At 42.3% G+C, this 18,865-nt stretch overlaps 1 protein-coding gene across 2 annotated transcripts in view; it reads right to left on the bottom strand.

Moving 5' to 3' along the window:
• Nucleotides 1–517: 517 nt before the first annotated feature.
• BMS1 (BMS1 ribosome biogenesis factor) overlaps nt 518–18,865 on the bottom strand; it is a 49,543-nt gene continuing 31,195 nt past the window's right edge. For both annotated transcript variants that reach the window (XM_034930362.3, XM_063607356.1), the window contains 10 exons: nt 15,237–15,310; nt 14,415–14,591; nt 11,476–11,664; nt 11,212–11,392; nt 10,908–10,966; nt 9,719–9,841; nt 8,653–8,800; nt 8,134–8,309; nt 1,498–1,659; nt 518–1,054 (listed from right to left, as the gene is read on the bottom strand). In XM_034930362.3, the coding sequence (XP_034786253.1) occupies nt 824–1,054; nt 1,498–1,659; nt 8,134–8,309; nt 8,653–8,800; nt 9,719–9,841; nt 10,908–10,966; nt 11,212–11,392; nt 11,476–11,664; nt 14,415–14,591; nt 15,237–15,310 (1,520 nt within the window). In that variant the 3' untranslated portion in view covers nt 518–823. The remainder of the gene's footprint in view (nt 1,055–1,497; nt 1,660–8,133; nt 8,310–8,652; nt 8,801–9,718; nt 9,842–10,907; nt 10,967–11,211; nt 11,393–11,475; nt 11,665–14,414; nt 14,592–15,236; nt 15,311–18,865) is intronic.

The raw sequence follows: 18,865 nt of genomic DNA, 5'->3' as shown, positions 1-18,865 counted from the left end.
TACAATCATAAAATACATACATCGCCTATGTAATAGTATGATTACTTCAATATAATGTTTAATTTTAAAAAAGGCAATGTAGCTAGGCAGGTATAACGCATGAGCATAATACGGGAAGCCTATCTCACTGATACATACGATTTCCTTGGTCTCTGCACCTGAGACAATAATCTCCTAAGTCTAAAGCTTTAAAAAAGTACTTACTGTTACCTTGTCACTATACTAATGTGCAGAACATATGAAATAAGATAGAAAATGTCCACAAGGGCCAGTGATCAAAGGAGCCCATAGATCCTGGGTGCACAGTAGGCTGTACCATCTAGGTTTGTGTGTCACTCAAACAAAAAACACAACAAAAACACTACACACTATTCTCTAAAATCTTCCATGGGAGCTCAGGGTTCAAGTGAATATTTCTTTCTCTTCTGGAAGACTCCTCATGAAGGTGGTAGTATAAATAATTATCCACAAAGAATTGTCAGGCATTCATCCCTAATGAAAACTACTAAGCCAAAAGTAACAAAAAAATATTTTAATGATATTTCTGTAGGACAAAATAATTAAACTGAGGCAGGCAGAGGAAAGTAAGAGAATCCACATAACCACAGCTTACATCACTTTAAATCTCGACAGCCCCAAGTGATGACAATGAACCCAGTCCCAGCAGCCCAGGCTTCTCCTTTCCTCCTCTTGCAGGCACAGTTTGGGTAGAGACATCTCTTGAGCTCTTTCCCACTGACTTGTCATTCACAGGCATTCAAACTGTGATGTTTGAAACTGTCCACCTCCGCAGATCCAGGGACAGTCCCTCCAGTCCAAAGGCTCACTGCAATTGGCCCTCAGCCCCCTTCAAACTGGACTTCTGGTTTCTTCTTTCCTTCTGCCCCTGAATTCGGAAGAGCTTCTTCCTGAGGTCCTTCTGCCGCTTCAGCTTCTCCTCCTCCTCCTTCTGCTTGGCTCTGAAGTGCTCTTTATTGTGCAGGTGCCGCTGCTCCTTGGCCTTCTTCATCTTCTGACTATGCACCGTACTCAGAGCATCCAGCAGTGCAAGGATCTGACAAGGACAAAAGCCGGCGAGTATCAGAATGCTCTCAGCCACCACACACTCGCATCCTAAGCACTAAGACTAGAGGCAACCCACGATCCAAGTGAATATTAACTGCATGAAAATGCATCCTGTGCTAGGAAGTCATTGTTGGCATGGAGACACAGGTGTGATCGCATTTTACCTTTACCACCTCTGTTCATCATTCTGTGGACACTGTGTGCAGCTAACCAAGACAGAAGGGTTCCCCAGCCATGTACCTGTTATCCCCCATGAAAAGCACAGGGCAGAGCAGGACCAGGCAAAGAAAGGGAAATGGACTCTGGCTCTTCCTCTGACTTTAGTTCCAGTGCCCTGAGTAACTGAGACTACAGTAGAAACAGGAAGTGTGCTATTGAGAGTGTTCTTTTCCTATCTAAATGCAGCGTGCAGTACAGCATGGGCGACAGTACCTTTCTTTCATGAGGCTCGCGTATGACGGCCGGTCTCCGCCTGTCCTTTGGCACCTTGCCTGCCTTTGCTTGGGTCTTGGGCTTGTTCTTAAATGGCAGGGCCTTCTGCAAGGCTTTTGGAATGTGCAGTGAATTAAAATGTTTCTTTTGCCTCAGGATTGGCTGAAAAGAAAAATAAAGACTGTGACATATTCAAATTATGATCAATGTGCATTTAAAACTTCTGCATAAAATCTTCTCATTGGGTTGACTTTTCCACAAGATCAGTAACACCACAGTCTGCCGGCCCTGAGAAATCAGGACTCAATCATCTGCCAAATATGAACTGCCTCAGTGGACACCCACAATTCTCAGTAAACAGAGGAACAGACAGCTTACACTTACAACTCTCCCCTCAAAACCCACTGTGCCCATTTCTATGGTATGGAACTATGGGTCTCAACAGAACAGATGAATAGATCCCAGTTTCTTTTCATGGAAATTTCAGGCCTTGTCTTTGGGCCACTGAGGTGCTTATTTCCCAGACTAACAAAAATAATCTAGCTTTTTGTCTTGACTATCAACCACTCTGGATGTTTTTTTTTGTTTGTTTTGTTTTTTTGAGATGGAGTCTTGCCTTGACGCCCAGGCTAGAGAGCAGTGCCGTGATCTCGGCTCATGCAACCTCCACCTCCTGGGTTCAAGCAATTCTCCTGTCTCAGCCTCCCAAGTATCTGGGACTACCGGCACACACCACCACGCCCGGCAAATTTTTGTATTTTCAGTAGAGATGGGGTTTCACCATGTTGGTCATGCTGGTCTTGAAATCTTGAACTCCTGACCTCAGGTGATCCACCTGCCTTGGCCTCCCAAAGTGCTAGGATTACAGGCATGAGCCACCACAACTGGCCCACTCTGGATTTAAGGACAGTTCTTCCTTCAATCAGCAGCCAAAGAGTCCCGATTCCTGATTCTAATTAAGAAGTTTAACTTGGTATTCTATTTCTGATGGAAGGATGGCTAAAAGAAGGGAGACTCAAACAACAGATGAAGGCAAAATACTCTGCACTGAATTTTCAAGGTAATCTTAAATTCTATATTTAATTGAGATGACCCAAATTCTTTTTTTTTTGAGATGGAGTCTCGCTCTGTCGCCCAGGCTAGAGTGCAATGGCACGATCTCGGCTCACTGCAACCTCTGCCCCTGGGTTCACGCCATTCTCTTGCCTCAGCCTCCCGAGTAGCTGGGACTACAGGCGCCCGCCACCACGCCTGGCTAATTTTTTGTATTTTTAGTGGAGACGGAGATGACTCAAATTCTTAACTGCCTCATAAATACTGTTAATAAATTGAAAGTTTTGCCCTAGGCTTTTGTTAAAGTCAACTATATAGAACAAGTTTCTCCTATCTTGAAATGTATTATTAAAGACATCATCCCCAATAATATTCCATATTCTTTGTTTAGGAACCCCGATTGTTTTTGAATTCAAGAATTCAGAGAAATCTACTTGTTACAAAAGAGTAGAATGGATAATGGGCACCACATCCTGAAGTGTATTTTAATAAAAATTCATGTAAGACGGTTCAAAATTTCATTAACTACTTTATATAAAAAGAAATGCCTGGGAGACTTCTGTTTCTAGCAGAGTGGCAGACTGATGCCTTGAACAACCCTCTTATTACAAAACTGAACACTCCACATGAAAACAAATCTATTCAAATGCATTGTTAAGCTGTGAAGAGAATAACAACAGTTCTAAGAAACCAAAATCTAAATGAAAACACAAGTCCAGGCAGGCATTGAAAACCTAAAATAAAAAAAAAAAAAACTGAAGAGGCCAATTGTCAGCAAGCACGTGGAACAGCAGGAACTCTTTAAGCTGCTGCTGGTGGTAGAGGCCAAGCCGCTGTGCTCCCAGAACATGACACAGAAGCCTCCACACTGAAGCAGAGCACAGGTGCCCTGGAGTCTCCACCCTACCCAGGGATCCTCCAGCAGAAGTGTGTGTGCCCCTCCGTACCTGCAAGTCCCATATCCAGACCTTAGTGTTAAGGGCCGTGGGATAACGGCCAAAAATAGGAAATCATTTTACCCATCAATGGATAAATGGTGACACAGTCATATACTGGAACTCAACAATGACAATAAATCAATGTCTGCCATAGACAAGAACATGGATGTGTTCCGTAATACTCAACCAAAGAAGCCAGGCTAAATAGAATGTGCTGTATTTTATAAAAGTCCAAACCAGGCAGAACAAATCTACGTCAGGAACTGGCAAAGTAGCTATTTTGTGGGTTGGGGAGGCAGTGCCTGGGAGAGGCCACAGGGCAAGGCTACTGCTTGGTCCAGGGCGTGGCAGCTGGTGTGCTACAGTTCATCTAGCTGCACACTTATGATTTGGGCACTCTTCTGTATGTACATTAACATTTCAATAAAAAGCTTATTAAAACATTAAAACTTTCAGAAAAATCCACATTGCTTTAATAGAAATTAGCACATTAATGTTTTAAAAATACATATATATGGTGGGGAAAAAAATAGTTCAAAAGAGTACTCAGTGAAAAGTTTAAGAGGGAGTGATGCCAGCAAGGGGCCGATCAATAGCCCCTTGCGCTCATCCCCTGACAAAGACAGCCAAAGCAGCAAACAACTATACTTTGATGAAAGTCACTAAAGGAGAGCCCCAGAGTGCATCAAGGAGTAGCAGAAATCCAGTAGAGCACAGAAAACTAGGATGGTCACATAAAGGAAAGAAGGAAACATCTGCCCCCTACCACCCATCCCCCAGAGGGATCAGCCTGAAGCAGAGGGGATGTCTCCCTGTGGGGATAAGGAAGCAAGAGGGGCCCAGCAGCCCCAGCACTCCCCTCAGAGAAGGAACTGACGTTGTGCCCCACCCCCATGGACCAGCTGCTGCTGCAACGTGCCCTCCTGGACCTGGAATCACTTCGGGAGCATGTCCCACCCAGGGTGAGCAGCCACCACACCCTTCTTCCATCCTCAGGCTTTGTTGCTCTATATCACCCCCACCTAGTGGCCCACCACCCCTGAGCTGCTGTTACACTGTCTCAGGCCATTTAGTGTGGCTGTAACAGAATACCTGAGACTCGGTAACTTATTTTATAAAAAAGGTTTATTTGGCTCACCCTGCTTGTGTCTGAAAAGTCCGAGATCAGGCAGCACATCTGGCGAGGATCTTGTGCTGCTTCACCTCATGGGGAAAGTGGAAGGGGAAACAGGTGTATGCAAGGGGCTCACATGGCAAGAGAGGAAACACGAGAGTCTAGGAAGCTGAACTCACTCTGGTAACAATCCACTCCTGGTAACTAATCCAGTCCCATGAAAAGGCATTAATCTATTCATAAAGGATCTGCCCTGTGACCCAAATACCTCCCACTAGGCCCCACCTACCACACCACCACATTTGGAATCAAATTTCAACATGAGTGCTGGTGGGAACAAACGATGTCCACATCACAGCATGCACCCCACCCTGCGAGGCCACGCTGCCGTGCCCCTCCCCTCCCAGCTGCCATTGCGCCCTGCCGCTTGGAGCCTGAGCTGACTTGGTGCCCTGCTTTCCAGGGAATCAGTGCCTTGGCCAGTCTGAGCAGTCACACCCCCCACTGCACAAGAGCTGAAGCACTGTCCTGCTTCACAGGGAATCAGTGTCTTGGCTGAGCTGAGCAGCCACACCTGCCAGGGATGAGCCAACATGGCACCCCCACATCCCAGGAAAATGGCATTGGTTGAACTGGGGTACCTTGCCCTTCAGGACAAACAACTGTAGAACCCTGCTTCCTTGGAACTGGACTAGCCCTGGAGAATCTGAGTTGCCCAGACACCTGCCTCCCCAGGGAGAGAAGTAGTTGCTGCACTGGTCCCTGCCCCCGAGGGCCCAAGCCACAGTAGTGCTCCATCATTCCGGGGTCCTTGCTGATGCTGCACCTGGCCTCGTAGAGACTGAGATGCTGCTGTGTCCCACCACTGTAGGGTCCAGAGTCACTATAATGTCACTCCCATGTCCAGAGTCACTCCCATCCCCTGGGAGTTTACTTCTTAAACTCTTCGCAAAAATAGAGCAAGAGGAAATAATTCCAAACACATTTAACCAGGCCAGTATCACCTTAATACCTAAGCCAAACCAAAACACACACACACACATACACACACACACACACACACACACACACACAACAAACAAACAAAAACTACAGGTCAACTTCTCCAATAAATTAAGCACTGATGCAAACATCCTAAAAAAATTTTAGCAAATAGAATTCAACAACACATCAAAAACTTTATACATCGTGTTTAAGTGGGATTTATCCCTGGCATGCAAGGCTGGTTTAACATATGTAAATCAATCAATGTGATATATCACATTAACAAAATGAAAGATAAAACGACATGTTCACCTCAATTGATGCAGAAAAAGCATTTAACAAAGTTTAGCAACCTTTCTTGATAAAACCTCTTAACAGTTTATGTATAGAAGGAAAGTTCCTCAACGTAATAAAGCCCATTTATGAAAAACCCACAGTCTACATCATAGTTAGTGGGGAACAACTAAAAGCTTTTCCACTAAGATTGAGTACAAGATAGGGATGGCCAGCTTCACCACTTTTATTCAATAGAGTACTTGCAAGAGCAATCAGATGAGAAAAAAAAGGCAACTAAATTAAAGAAGTAAAATTATCTCTATTTGCAGATGACAAGATCCTTTACATAAAAAACTCCAAAGATTCCACAAAAAAGTGTGAGAACTACTAAATCAATTCAGTTAAGCTGCAAGGTATAAACTCAATATATAAAAATCAGTTGCATTTCTGTATGCAAATAACCTAGGTGACAAATCAAGAAAGTAATCTCATTTACAATAGCAGCAAAGAAAAACAAAAACTTAGGAATAAACTTAACCGAGAAGGTGAGAGATGTGTACACTTGAAAACCATAAAACATTGATGAAAGAAATTTAGACATGAACAAATGGAAAGACATCCTATGTTTATGGATCAGAAGAATTAATATTGTTAAAACGTTCACACTACCCAAAGCAAATATACAGATTTAACACAATCCTCATCAAAGTTCTGATGGCATTCTTCACAGAACAGAATACAACAATCCTGGCCAGGCGCAGTGGCTCACACCTGTAATTCCAGCACTTTGGGAGACCGCAGCGGGCAGATCACGAGGTCAGGAGTTGGAGACCAGCCCGGCAAACATAGTGAAACCCTGTCTCTACTAAAACCACAAAAATTGGCTGGGCATAGTGGCACGTGCCTGTAGTCCCAGCTACTTGGGAGGCTGAGGCAGGAGAATTGCTTGAATCCAGGAGGCAGAGGTTTCAGTGAGCCGAGATTATGCCACTGCACTACAGCTTGGGTGACAGAGTGAGACTTTGCCTCAAAAAAAAAGAAAATAAAAGAAAAAACAATCCTGAAACTCATATGGAACCACAAAAAACCCCAAACAGCCAAGAGATTACTGTGAAAGAAAAAGTTGGAGGCATCGCACCTCTTGATTTAAAATTGTATTACAAAGCTATAGTAATCAAAACAGTATGGTGTTGGCATAAAAACAAAAAAATAGACCAATGGAACAGAACAGAGACCTTTGAAATAAATCCAAACATATACTGTCAACTAATTTTTGATAAGGGCAAACAAGACAACACAATGGTAAAAAAGACAGTCTCTTCAATAATAGTGCTGGGAAAACTGGATTTTCACATGCAAAAGAATAAAATTGGACCCTGACCATACACCATACACAAAAATCAACTCAAAATAGATACAAGACCCAAGACCCAAATAAGACCTGAAACCATAAAACTCCTAGAAGAAAACATAGGGGGAAAGCCTCTTGACGTTGGCCTTAGCAATAATTTTTTGGATATCACACCACAAGCCAGGCTACAAATGTAAACATAAACAAGGAGGACTGCATCAAACTAAAAAGCTCCTGCACAGCAAAGGAACAACCAACAAAATGAAAAGGGAACCTATAGACTGGGAGAAATATTTGCAAACCACATATCTGATAAAGTGTTAATATCCAAAAATCAGTAAAGAACTCTTACAACTTAATAGCAGAAAAACAACCCAGTTGAAAAATGGGCCAAATAGGAAATGACCAATAGGAAATGGGGAGATGTATATTAAAATAATACAAAGTAGCAGACATGTAGGATGAACAAGTTAGAGATCTAGTGTATATCATGAGGGCTATAGTTAATAAAAATGTATTGTCTTTGGGATTTTTGTTAAGTAAGCAGATTTTAACTATTCCTGTTACACACAAAAAAATCTAACTGTGTGAGATGGTAGCTATGTTAATTTGCTTCACTATAGTAACCAGTTTACTATCTATATGTATCCTTTAAGATCATGTGGTCAACCTCAAATATATAAAATAAAATTTATTTTAAAAAAGAAAAGTTTGTCTTCAATCCAGGAAGAACCACTATTATCATTTTTTGGTGTTCCATTCCAAAATATTCCACAAATATACAATTGTTCAATCAAATTTAACGTTAGACTTTATACTTGAACATTCAAAGCATGTAAGAAATTATAGAAAAGTGTCTGTGTGACTCTCTGTCTGTAGAGCACAGGCTTCATCTCCACTAACACACACGCGACCAGTACCTTATACAGAGAGTCCTTGTTCGCCTTTAGTCTGACGCCATGGGCGAGCCTGAGTTGGCCCGTGGTCCGCATTCCTGACCAGGTGTCTTTCTCACCCACTGGTTTCAACAAAGATGTTACTGGGTTATAGAACGCTGGGATGGAAACAGGATACCAAGTTCGCATGAAGACAATATCTGAAAAGAGAGGTAATTTACTTTAACATTTTCAAAAGAAGATTCATATCCATATTGCGAAGAAACAAAGAATAAAACCTTCACTCTAAACTTCTCTACCTGGCTGCAAAGTATTTGAAGGGAAAGCTCGCTAAGGAAACTATTCTCATAGATCACAGAACTGTTACTGGGTGTGGCCAGGGGACTGCAGACACAAAGCGAATGGGCACACCCATAAGACTGGGAGATCTAAGGCTGGAGCTGCTCAACTCTCTAGAGACCTGACTTCAGCCTCTCGTCACACTGGCTAGAAGTCAAGCATGAATGGTAACACCCTGCCCTGAACACTACTCAAGACACTCACCGCTCATCAGCAGCTTATCCTCAAAGCTGGCCCTGAAAGCTCCTTCTGGAGCTCGGAGTGCTTTCTTGATCTGCCCCCTTATCCCACTGACAGTTCGAATCACAGCACCTTCAAATTTGGCCACTTCCAAGGCAGAATTAAACATTCCCTACAGGTATAGCAAGATAAAAACACACACACACAAAATCATATACTTTATGCTTTACTTCTTACTTCAAACATACATCCTTGATTAAAGAACAAAAACAACTCACTGAAGGGTGGTAAAATAAACAAAATGTATTTGCCCCTGAAAGTGGAATTACTACCTCAAAAAGAATACAAGTCTTTCATTTTCCCCAAAATAATCATGTCAGTTCATGGGCATGCTCATCACCGCTGTCTGTGTGGAAGAGAAGATCGAAGAGGGATTTACTGGACTGAACTGGCCTAGGCAGCCTTTCCTGGCATCTCTCAGACTGGACTGCAGCCCAGATGCTTTTACTCAGGTGCATGCACTTAGAACATGAAAACAGTAAGATAAACGCTGGTGGTATTATTACCTTATATTGCAAGAACATTTTATGACTTTCTAACTCTGTGTTTTCAATAGAAACATCCCCACTAATGAAATTCTCAATAAATGCTGCTCAAACCAACCTCCCCAAATACTGAAAAACAGTACATCCGTTTCTCTGTACCCTTGCCAAGTTGTCTGCAAATGCTTTGTCGATTTTTCTACTGAATGGTTAGACAAACTTGTGATTTTTTTCCCTTTCTTAACACAAATAAAAAAAGTAGGAAACAAAACCCAGTGGATAAAATGACATATTTTCAATATGAGTTCTGTGGCAGTCTCACATGGAAGTTATGAATAACAGCCTCAATTCCTAAATAGCTGTTTTACCACTGCTTTTTAGAGCATATTTAAGTAACACAGAATATAAAGGAGCAAACAAAATATGAAGTTTATAAAAGATTTCAAACACTTTTCTAAAAATATGAGGCCCATATTTTAAAGGTATTTCATTCCTTTTCTCAAACAATATGGACATTTATAAATATGAGAATATATAGATATACAGACCTTAATAAATGAAGTGTTCTTGAAAATTTTATATGGAAAACCAGTTAGCTTTAATTTCTTCACAATTTTTATGGATTTATCCAGATCAAGGACAACTCCTGTAGCAGCTATCCGAAAATCAGGCTAACAGGAACCCCAAAATTTGAAAATAGGAATAATATCAGCAAGAGAAAAACTTCAATTCTATGTGACACAATAAATTACCAAAGTGAATTTTACTTACAATTAGCTAAGAAAAACAAGAGAGACCATGTGAACTTGCAACCCAGTGGTTTGACAAAAGCAATCCAAAACTTTCAAGTTGGTAAGCCAAACTAACAAGGGTGACACTTGAGGCCGGGCACAGTGGCTCATACCTGTAATCCCAGCACTTTGGGAGGCCAAGGCGGGTGGATCACCTGAGGTCAGAAGTTCAAGACCAGTCTGGCCAACATGGCAAAATCCCGTCTCTACTAAAAATACAAAAATTAGCTCAGCATGATGGTGCACACCTGTAATCCCAGCTACTCAGGAAGCTGAGGCAGGAGAACCGCTTAAACCCAGGAGGCAGAGGTTGCAGTGAGCCAAGATCGTGCCACTGCACCACTCCAGCCTGGATGACAGAGTGAGACTCTGTCTCAAAACAAAAAAAAAAAAAAAAAAAAGGCGTCTTGAGTACTTTCCCGAGAGTGATTTCAGAGGAATGTAATTTCACTATAATGATTTATTTGGAATGAAATGGAAAAGAAAAATACAGTTGCAATGTTTAGGAAATTAAAATTTGGAACTCCAGGGCACATTCCATTTGCTCATTATTCTGCTTTCTTCTCTGTTAAATGGGACCAATAAACCCTGCCCTGCCTGACTGGTCAAATGAAAATGGACTCCCTGCACGGCTGCAGGGAGTCTCTGATGGCTCCTCACAACCTCATATAGTGCTTAGCACATGGTGAGCACTGCTTAAGTACTTGCTTAGATAAATAAATGCAAAAGATACACAAAAATAGGAAATGTACCATTATAATTCTTCCACCTCCCCTCCTCTAATCCCACACCCTACTGAAAACGATGTAGGAAGATTAAAAGCAAAGGGAAATTTACTTTGTATTAATTGAGTAATTTTCAACTTAAAGTCTCATGTACATAATAACCCACACCCAGGATATATTTCTCAAACCAATCTGTAAAAGAAATCATCCAAGATAGTTACCATTATGCCACTGACAGACTGTATTGCCAAGAAACCAGTTCCCTGTGGAGTGATAGGGCCTTAAAGGAAAAGGAAAAAAAGAAATATAGCGAACCACAAATTTTAGATTCTAGTTTAACATACTGGATATGGACATTTAGATTTGGATATAGATTTACATATATACTCCAAACCACCTCCCCGCTCCCAGAAAAGAGAAAAATCTTAGGAGTGGAATTTTATGAAAGAAAAGCACAAAGCTATAATAACGCAGCCTGTAAGGTTTAATCTCGGCAATAGGCAAGTTATTGTAATCATATTTTACCCCAAAAGGCTGCTCCGCAATGCATGTGCTGTGGGGTATACTTTAGAAGCCTTTGTCTTCCATTGTGGTCTTCGATATAATACAGTGGGATGGTCTGAAACCTCCTCCACCCTACAGAAAATATGATTGGATCTCGGGACTTGAGGATTTTCTTATACCAGCGATGTTTCTTCAGACGCATCTGAGGGGACGAGAGGGTAAGATGATTGATGGAGGGGAAATCCACAGAGCCTCAGGCACCAAATATGTAGCAAAGGGACCCACCTGCACGTAGCCAACATTTCCCTCACTGTTGCCCAAGCCACCCAGGATAATGGGGTAATGGGGGTCAAAGTTCTGCACAAATTCACAGGGAACATTTTCAATCTCAACGCGGACGTACATCCCAGGTCGAAAACCCTCATACTGAACTCTGGCTTCATCATCTTGATCTTCAAATTCTGCGCGATTCAGCTGTACATGATGGGGAATAAAAAAACCTGTATGCTGTTATCTGTAATAAACATAAGATTAACATGAACAAATGAGCAATTTCTAAGTAAAGGAACTGTGGACAGAATTATGTAGGCTTTACCCTATTAAAAATACTACACATTTGGCCATGTACAGTGGCTCACGCCTGTAATCCCAGCACTTTGGGAGGCCGAGGTGGGCAGATCACATGAGGTCAGGAGTTTGAAACCAGCCTCGCCAACATGGTGAAACCCCGTCTCTACTAAAAATACCAAAATCAGCTGGGCGTGGTGGTGCGTGCCTGTAGTCCCAGCTACTCAGGAGGCAGAGGTGAGAGAACTGCTTGAACCCGGGAGACGGAGGTTGCAGTGAGTCGAGATCGTGCCACTGCACTCCAGCCTGGGCAATAGAGCGAGATTCCATCTCAAAAAACAAAAAACCAAAAAAAAAAGACCTACATATTTTACCTCTACAGTCTGCTCAGAATACGTCCCAACCGTTTTCTTCTCTCCTGCTCCAAGGGACAGCAAATGTAGATAACTGTGGAGCCTTGCGTGCCCGAACACTGGAAACATCCCCAGTCCACACCTTCTTTCTTTCCTTTCTGAACAATTCTTTCACACTTTTCCCCTGTCTTCAAACACCCACCACCACCCTCACCTTCACTCAGCTGATGGCTGTTTCCTGATTCACTCCAAAACCAAAAGAACCTCCACGGTCAGCCCTCTACCAGGGTTTCCTCCCATATCCAGCCTTATCAGAGCTCTGACCTGGCCCATAGGGGAGCTATGAGTGGCTATTTACATTAAAATTAATTACAATTACATAATATTTAAAATGCAGTTCCTCAATCACACTAGTCACACTGGAAGTGGTCCATATCAACCTGCGGCCAGTGTTACAATATTGGGAAGCACTGACGTGCATCTCGACGATCACAGAAAGTTCTACAGGCAGCTCAGGCACAGAAGATTTGTCCATGCCTCTACTCAGGGCCACACATCACTTGCTCACTAGACACCATCCACTCTTCCTGGACTTTATTCCAACAGCTCTTCCCTCTGTTCTCTCTCTTATCTCAAAACCTTTTGATTCCACTTCTTCCACCAACAACGGCTTCATTTCTCTGCTTCTCTCTGCAGCAAAACCCCACAAAAGTTTTCTGCAGTTGCAGCCTCCAGTTCCTCTGCTCCCATTCTCCTACATCCATGAAAATTGGTGCTTGCCAAGATCGCTGAAGGCCTCCACGCTGAAGGACTCCTCCAGTGGTGAACTCTGCCTTCACCGTAGTTAACATGGCAGCAGGATCTGAACAATGCTTCGCCTCCATGTACAACTGGCCTCCTGCGTGCCTGCATGCTCACACTGCTTCTCCCTCCTAGGCACTGCTCAGGACTCACGGCCACAATCGCCCCATCTCGCCCATGCCAGTCTTGCTCCTCCCACTCACTCTGCACTCACTCCCCGGCCACCTCACAGCGTTAAGTGGCATCTACATGCTGAGGGCATCTACATCTAAGTCCCTGGCCAGACCTCTCTCTCCAGACCTGACATTTCACTTGTCTGCATGATACCCAGCCGAACCAAACATCATCTTCCCAAAACTGCATCTGCAGATGGTTTCCTATCTAACTTACAACAACCTATCCTTCCAGGAACTTCCAGTCGACATCCTCATTTCCTCTCACACACCCCACATTCAGTCCACCAGGAAATCCTACTGACCCAGCTTCCAAATAAAGTCTATCCGGGTTTGACTCTTTGTCTCATCTCCACTGCCAGCCTTCTGGTTTGTGCCACCCGACTGATCTCTTGGCAGAGTGATCTGATTACCTCTCCTCTGCTCAAAACCCTCCAAGGACTCCCATTTCAGAGTGAAACATTCAGTCTTTTCCAATGGCCCACAAGGCTCTAGGTAATTTTAAATTGTAAATGGTGTGAAGCAAAAACTTCAGAGTTAGCCTAGTCATGACTTTCAAAGGTCAACACAGACTAGCAACCACTAAGCTAATGCCTAATCAGGAAATAGTCCTTTGACTAGATGAAGACCTAGGATGAAACTCCGTTTCACAAATCATATACCTAATCTGTTCCAGCTTACACAGGCACTCCTGGCCTCACTAACAAGACGCAACTCAGATGCTCACCATCAACTGTACACACGTTTCTGTGTCTGTCTCCTTCAGAGGGAGATCACCGCCTCCAGCAACCTGCTCAGCATCCCCAGGCAGGAGGGCCACACCATCTCCCTTTATTTCCGCATCTGACCTTATACTCCACATGTCCTTCTGAACTCTGACCAGGATGAGTTTTCAGAGCACTTCCCCTGGGAGCTCTGGTGTGTCTATAAGCCACAGGGGCCACTGATCACCTGCCATTCAAATCAGGGAGCAGCGATTGGAATAGGCCGCCAATGCTTGCACTGAAATGAACACACTGTCTCAGATCACTACATTGTAAAAGTAGAGACCATCTCAAAAGTAGAGACCGTGTCTCAGTCATTTCTATTTCCTAATTCTTGTTACAAAATAGGTATGGATCTTTTTCTGGTGACCCTCTGACTGCACAAACAATGAGCTCACTGCATGAATAAACACACTCACATGCATCTCTACCCAGGAGTCCGAATGAAAGGCACAGAAGCAGGATACACAGAAGCAGGATAGGACGTAGGGACCCAAACAAAGTCAGGGATTCCTGCGCTATATGATAGTCTTGACAAGGGGCTGAGAGGAACTGAGGTTTCTCACCTGGGCTTGTTTCTGCATTTCTCCTTTAAGATCATCAAAATATGTGCTTTCTCCTTCATCATATTCTGCATCAAACATCTCCTTCAATTTTCTCTTCTTATCCAAATGCTTTTTCTTGGCACTTTCTTCTTCATCGGGGTCAATTTCTTCCTTAACTTCTTTCTCTATATCTTCATTCTTAAATTTCCAGAAGAAAAAATTTTGTGTATGTTTATGAAGGTCTTTTCTTTAAACATTAGCTTTTTTAAAGTTCTATTTAAACAAAAATCTTAGCAAAAATCTGTTACCATTATCAATAAAACAAAAGAAAACACAACACAACCTTTGTCTCTGAATAACATGGTACTGCTACAGGAAATGGTTACATCTGCATTACAATTAGCTGCTAATCCTTAAGCTGGCTGGGAACACAAACTAGAATAAAAATAACAGACATGTCCCTCACCCAGATGCTCCCAGACCCTGTTCTAAAGAAATACTAGGGAGAACAGGGACTTCATTCTTTTAAATGACACTTAAATTTAAAAAAAGGAGAATGATGCCAATGGTTGAATGTAAGTCCAAGAAGCTAAGACTTCCGTGAGTGAAAAATCACAGTGGACTTGGCAAATGACTATGGCAAGAAACGGTAGTAACTGTCATCCAAAACTTAACAAGTAAACAAGAAAGCTTCTCTTTGGTCCCCACATCCCCACCCTTTAGGAAGGAATCTATCCATCCAGTCTGCAATCTTCACACATCACAAGTAAGATTTACATTTCTCAATGTGGGCCTCTCTCAGAACACAATGACCAAGAACAGCCAGCTACGACAAAGTCATACCTGAGTATTGGGGCCTGATTTTCCCTTGTGCACGTCCCCTGTTTCCAAGTCTTCAAAGTCACCGTAGAGCTCCTCTGGGAAAAGAACACCCAAAGGCTGCTCTGTGAGCCAGGCATGCATGTGCTGCTGGCCCCACCTACCACAGGCCCACAGTGTGCTCTGCGTTCCAAGCCTCATTCTCACTGTTCCTGTCACTACACACACAGGCAAAACTTTGCACTAGGGAATGCTTTGTAAAACAGTTAATATTTCATCATCTGTTTAGGTAAACTAAATGGACCCAATCCACATTTCCGCACTTCACGTCAAAATCCCAATCTCAATTTTTCCAGTATACACAATGGACACTCTTTTGTTTTTGTTTTTTATTTTTGGAGACAGAGTCTCACTCTGTCACCCAAGCTGGAGTGCAGTGGCATGATCTCAGCTCACTGAAACCTCTGCCTCCCGGGTTCAAGCAATTCTACTGCCTCAGTCTCCCGAGTAGCTGGGATTATAGGCACCCGCCACCAAGCCTGGCTAATTTTTGTATTTTTAGTAAAGATGGGATTTCACCAATTGGCCAGGCTGGTCTCGAACTCCTGACCTCGTGATCTGCCCTCCTCAGCCTCCCAAAGTGCTGGGATTACAGGCATGAGCCACTGCACCTGGCCAATGGACACTCTTTATGAAAGACACAGAGGTCTATGTGTGTCCCCCAAACGAATAGTTCAAGGAATGAATAGAAAAGCCCCACACTGATACCAGCACATGTGAAAAGGAGTCTCAATGTAAGTTCAACACAACACAATCGTGTAACACACCTAGGGGAAATCTTAGGTTATATAAAACATAGCATTTAGATTAAGAGTAGAGCCCCAAACCACACCAGACCCATGGGAAGAGTTTATTCACTCATTCATTCCTTCATTTGTTTTTGGAGCTCTGGGCTCAATTATAGTTCCCACTCTTAAAAGAAATAGACAAGTAAGGCTGGGTGCAGTGGCTCACGCCTGTAAACCCAGCACTTTGGGGGCCCGGGAGGCAGAGGTTGCAGTGAGCCATAATTGCATCACTGAACTCCAGCCTGGGTGACAGAGTGAGACCCTGTCTCAAAAAAAGGAAAATAAAAGAAATAGGCAAGTTAAAACTCATTTGGGGGAGCAATGTTTAGAAGGCTATTAAAACATTTTCACATAAGGGCCAAAGAACCAGGTAGAAGTTATAATAGATAGGAAGCTCCTATTTGTAATAAAAGCAAAAAAGGATAAAATAGGAATAAACCTAACAAGAAATGCACCGGAACTTAATTTTTTTAAAAAAGAAGAAAAGCTTTAATATGCTACCAAAGGACAAAAGGAATAGCACCACCACCAACACTCATCGGTGCTCTCCACACCAGGCACTGCGTTAAGTACTTTCCTTGCCTTAACCACATTCTTCAACCCAAGGGAGTAGGTGTTGTAAATATTATCTACTGAATAATGATATGTCCTCATTTGAAAAGAAAGACTCAACATCAAAAATACGCCAATTCTCCGTTTAGCACAGTTACAACCTGAAACCACCATTAAGGATTTCTGGTCTAGAGAAGATAACACATTATACCCTCCTAAGAAATAATAGATAGGAGATGATCAAAGGAGAATTCTGAAAGGTGGAAAGAAAAAGGCTGCTGAGGGACTCTAGGACTAGGGAATGCATAGTGGCCAGGTGTCTCCCTGGACCTCATCCAATAGGAAGTTGACCAGGCCCAGAGTTTCCCAACTCCCAACGTAGCAATAGAAGGCAACCCAGGCAGACTCAGTCCCCCCAGATCAAAGGAAATCTTCCCCACAACAAGAAAACCAGCTCCACACACCAAGACAACCACCATTCCCCACCTACCTAGCTGCAGCAGGTGGCCCAGCCTGAGGCAGCTCCCCTGTTCCCTCAGGTGGGCAACAGCAGGGACTGGTGGGAGAATCCCAGTGATACATATAAGCCAAACAGACCAAAATAACACCATGAAGGCTCTGAAATTAAATTGCCATTGGAATCACAGCCCACAAAGTAGACCAGGACCTACAGACTAAACCCAAATAGGAGGACTGCCTGCAAAAATAAAAAAATTACATAGGCAGATGTTGGAACCATCTGACTCATCACTTACAACAGTCAGCATAAAAATGCTTCAACAAGCAACTACAAATCCTATGGCAACAAACAAAGAACTGAAAACGTCAGCAAAGAAACTGAAGAAGAATCAAATGGAAATTACAGAAATATAAAATACAGTAACAGAAATTTAAAAAAAAATCTATCTAGATGGGCTCTATTGAGTAAAAGTGGAGACGACAGAGGAGAGAATCAGAGAAGCTGAAACCTGTATCAACAGAATTCACCCAGTCTAAACAATAGAGAGAAAATAACCTGAAAACAAATGAACAGAGCTGCACGGACCTGTGGGACAATAACAAAAGACCCCGCATTTATGTTATCTGAGTCCCACAGGAGACCAGAGCTGCAAAAGCATGCAAAGAACTAATTCCTGACGCTTCCCACATTTAGTGAAAGATATAAACTTACAGATTCAAGAAGCTGAGCAAACCTCAAAGTATACCAAAAGAAAGCAACACTGATTAAACTTTCAAAACTAAAAACAAAGACCAAAAATGGCAGAATGCCTGTAGGGACATGCCAACTCAAATGCCATGGAGGCCAGAAGGAAGTGGCACAACATTTTCAAGTGCTTAAAAAAAACCAACCAAACAAACAAAAAAACCAAACCAACAAACAAAAAAACTGTTGGTTGCAAATTCTATATCCCATGAAACTACCCTTCAGAAATGAAGAGAGAAATAAAGACATTATCAGAGGAAGAGAATATAGGAATTTGTCTCTGGTAAATTTAGAAATGCTAAAAAGTGGCTACAGAAATATGTTCTGTCATTTCCACAATACAAAAAATTAAAACAAAAAAATCAAAATAAAAAAATGGCTACAGAAAGTTCTTATGCAGAAGGGATGAATATGGGACTATGGGAGGAGGGACAAAGGAAAGACCAGAAATGTGGATACATACACGAGACAATCCGCAGTTCTTAAAATCACACTTGACAACTGAAACAAAAACTATACCACCACCTAATACTCAAGCCAGTGATTCATACAAGCGGAAAAGGTAAAGAGACATAAATGCAAGGCAGGTTTCCACACTTTGAAGTGGTAAATACTGGTACCAGTAGACTACTATATTACAATACGCATATTGTAACATCCAGAGCAAACACTTCAAGACTATACAAAGAGATACACGCAACAACATTATACAGAAATAGATCAAGATGGAGGGAAAGAAAAAGGAAACAAAAAAGCAATAACAAAAACATCAGACATAAGCAATTATGTAACAATAAGCACCTTAAATGTAAATGGTCTAAATAAACCAAAAGACAGATGGATGGAGAGCCTATAATAAACACATGGCCCAACTAAATACTGTTCATAAGAAACTTCAAACTCACTTAAGGACCTAAGTAGGCTGAAAGTAAAAGAATGGAGAAAGATATCCTATGTAATCATTATTTTTTTAAGGAAGCAGGAGTGAATATATTAATATCTCATGAAGTAGACTTCAAGCAAAATAATTTACCAGAGCTGGAGAGGGT

This window comes from Pan paniscus, chromosome 8 (assembly GCF_029289425.2).
Source record: "Pan paniscus chromosome 8, NHGRI_mPanPan1-v2.0_pri, whole genome shotgun sequence".
Lineage (NCBI taxonomy): Eukaryota > Metazoa > Chordata > Mammalia > Primates > Hominidae > Pan > Pan paniscus.
The sequence above is the reverse complement of the archived record's forward strand: the minus strand, read 5'-3'. Positions and strand labels throughout refer to the sequence as shown.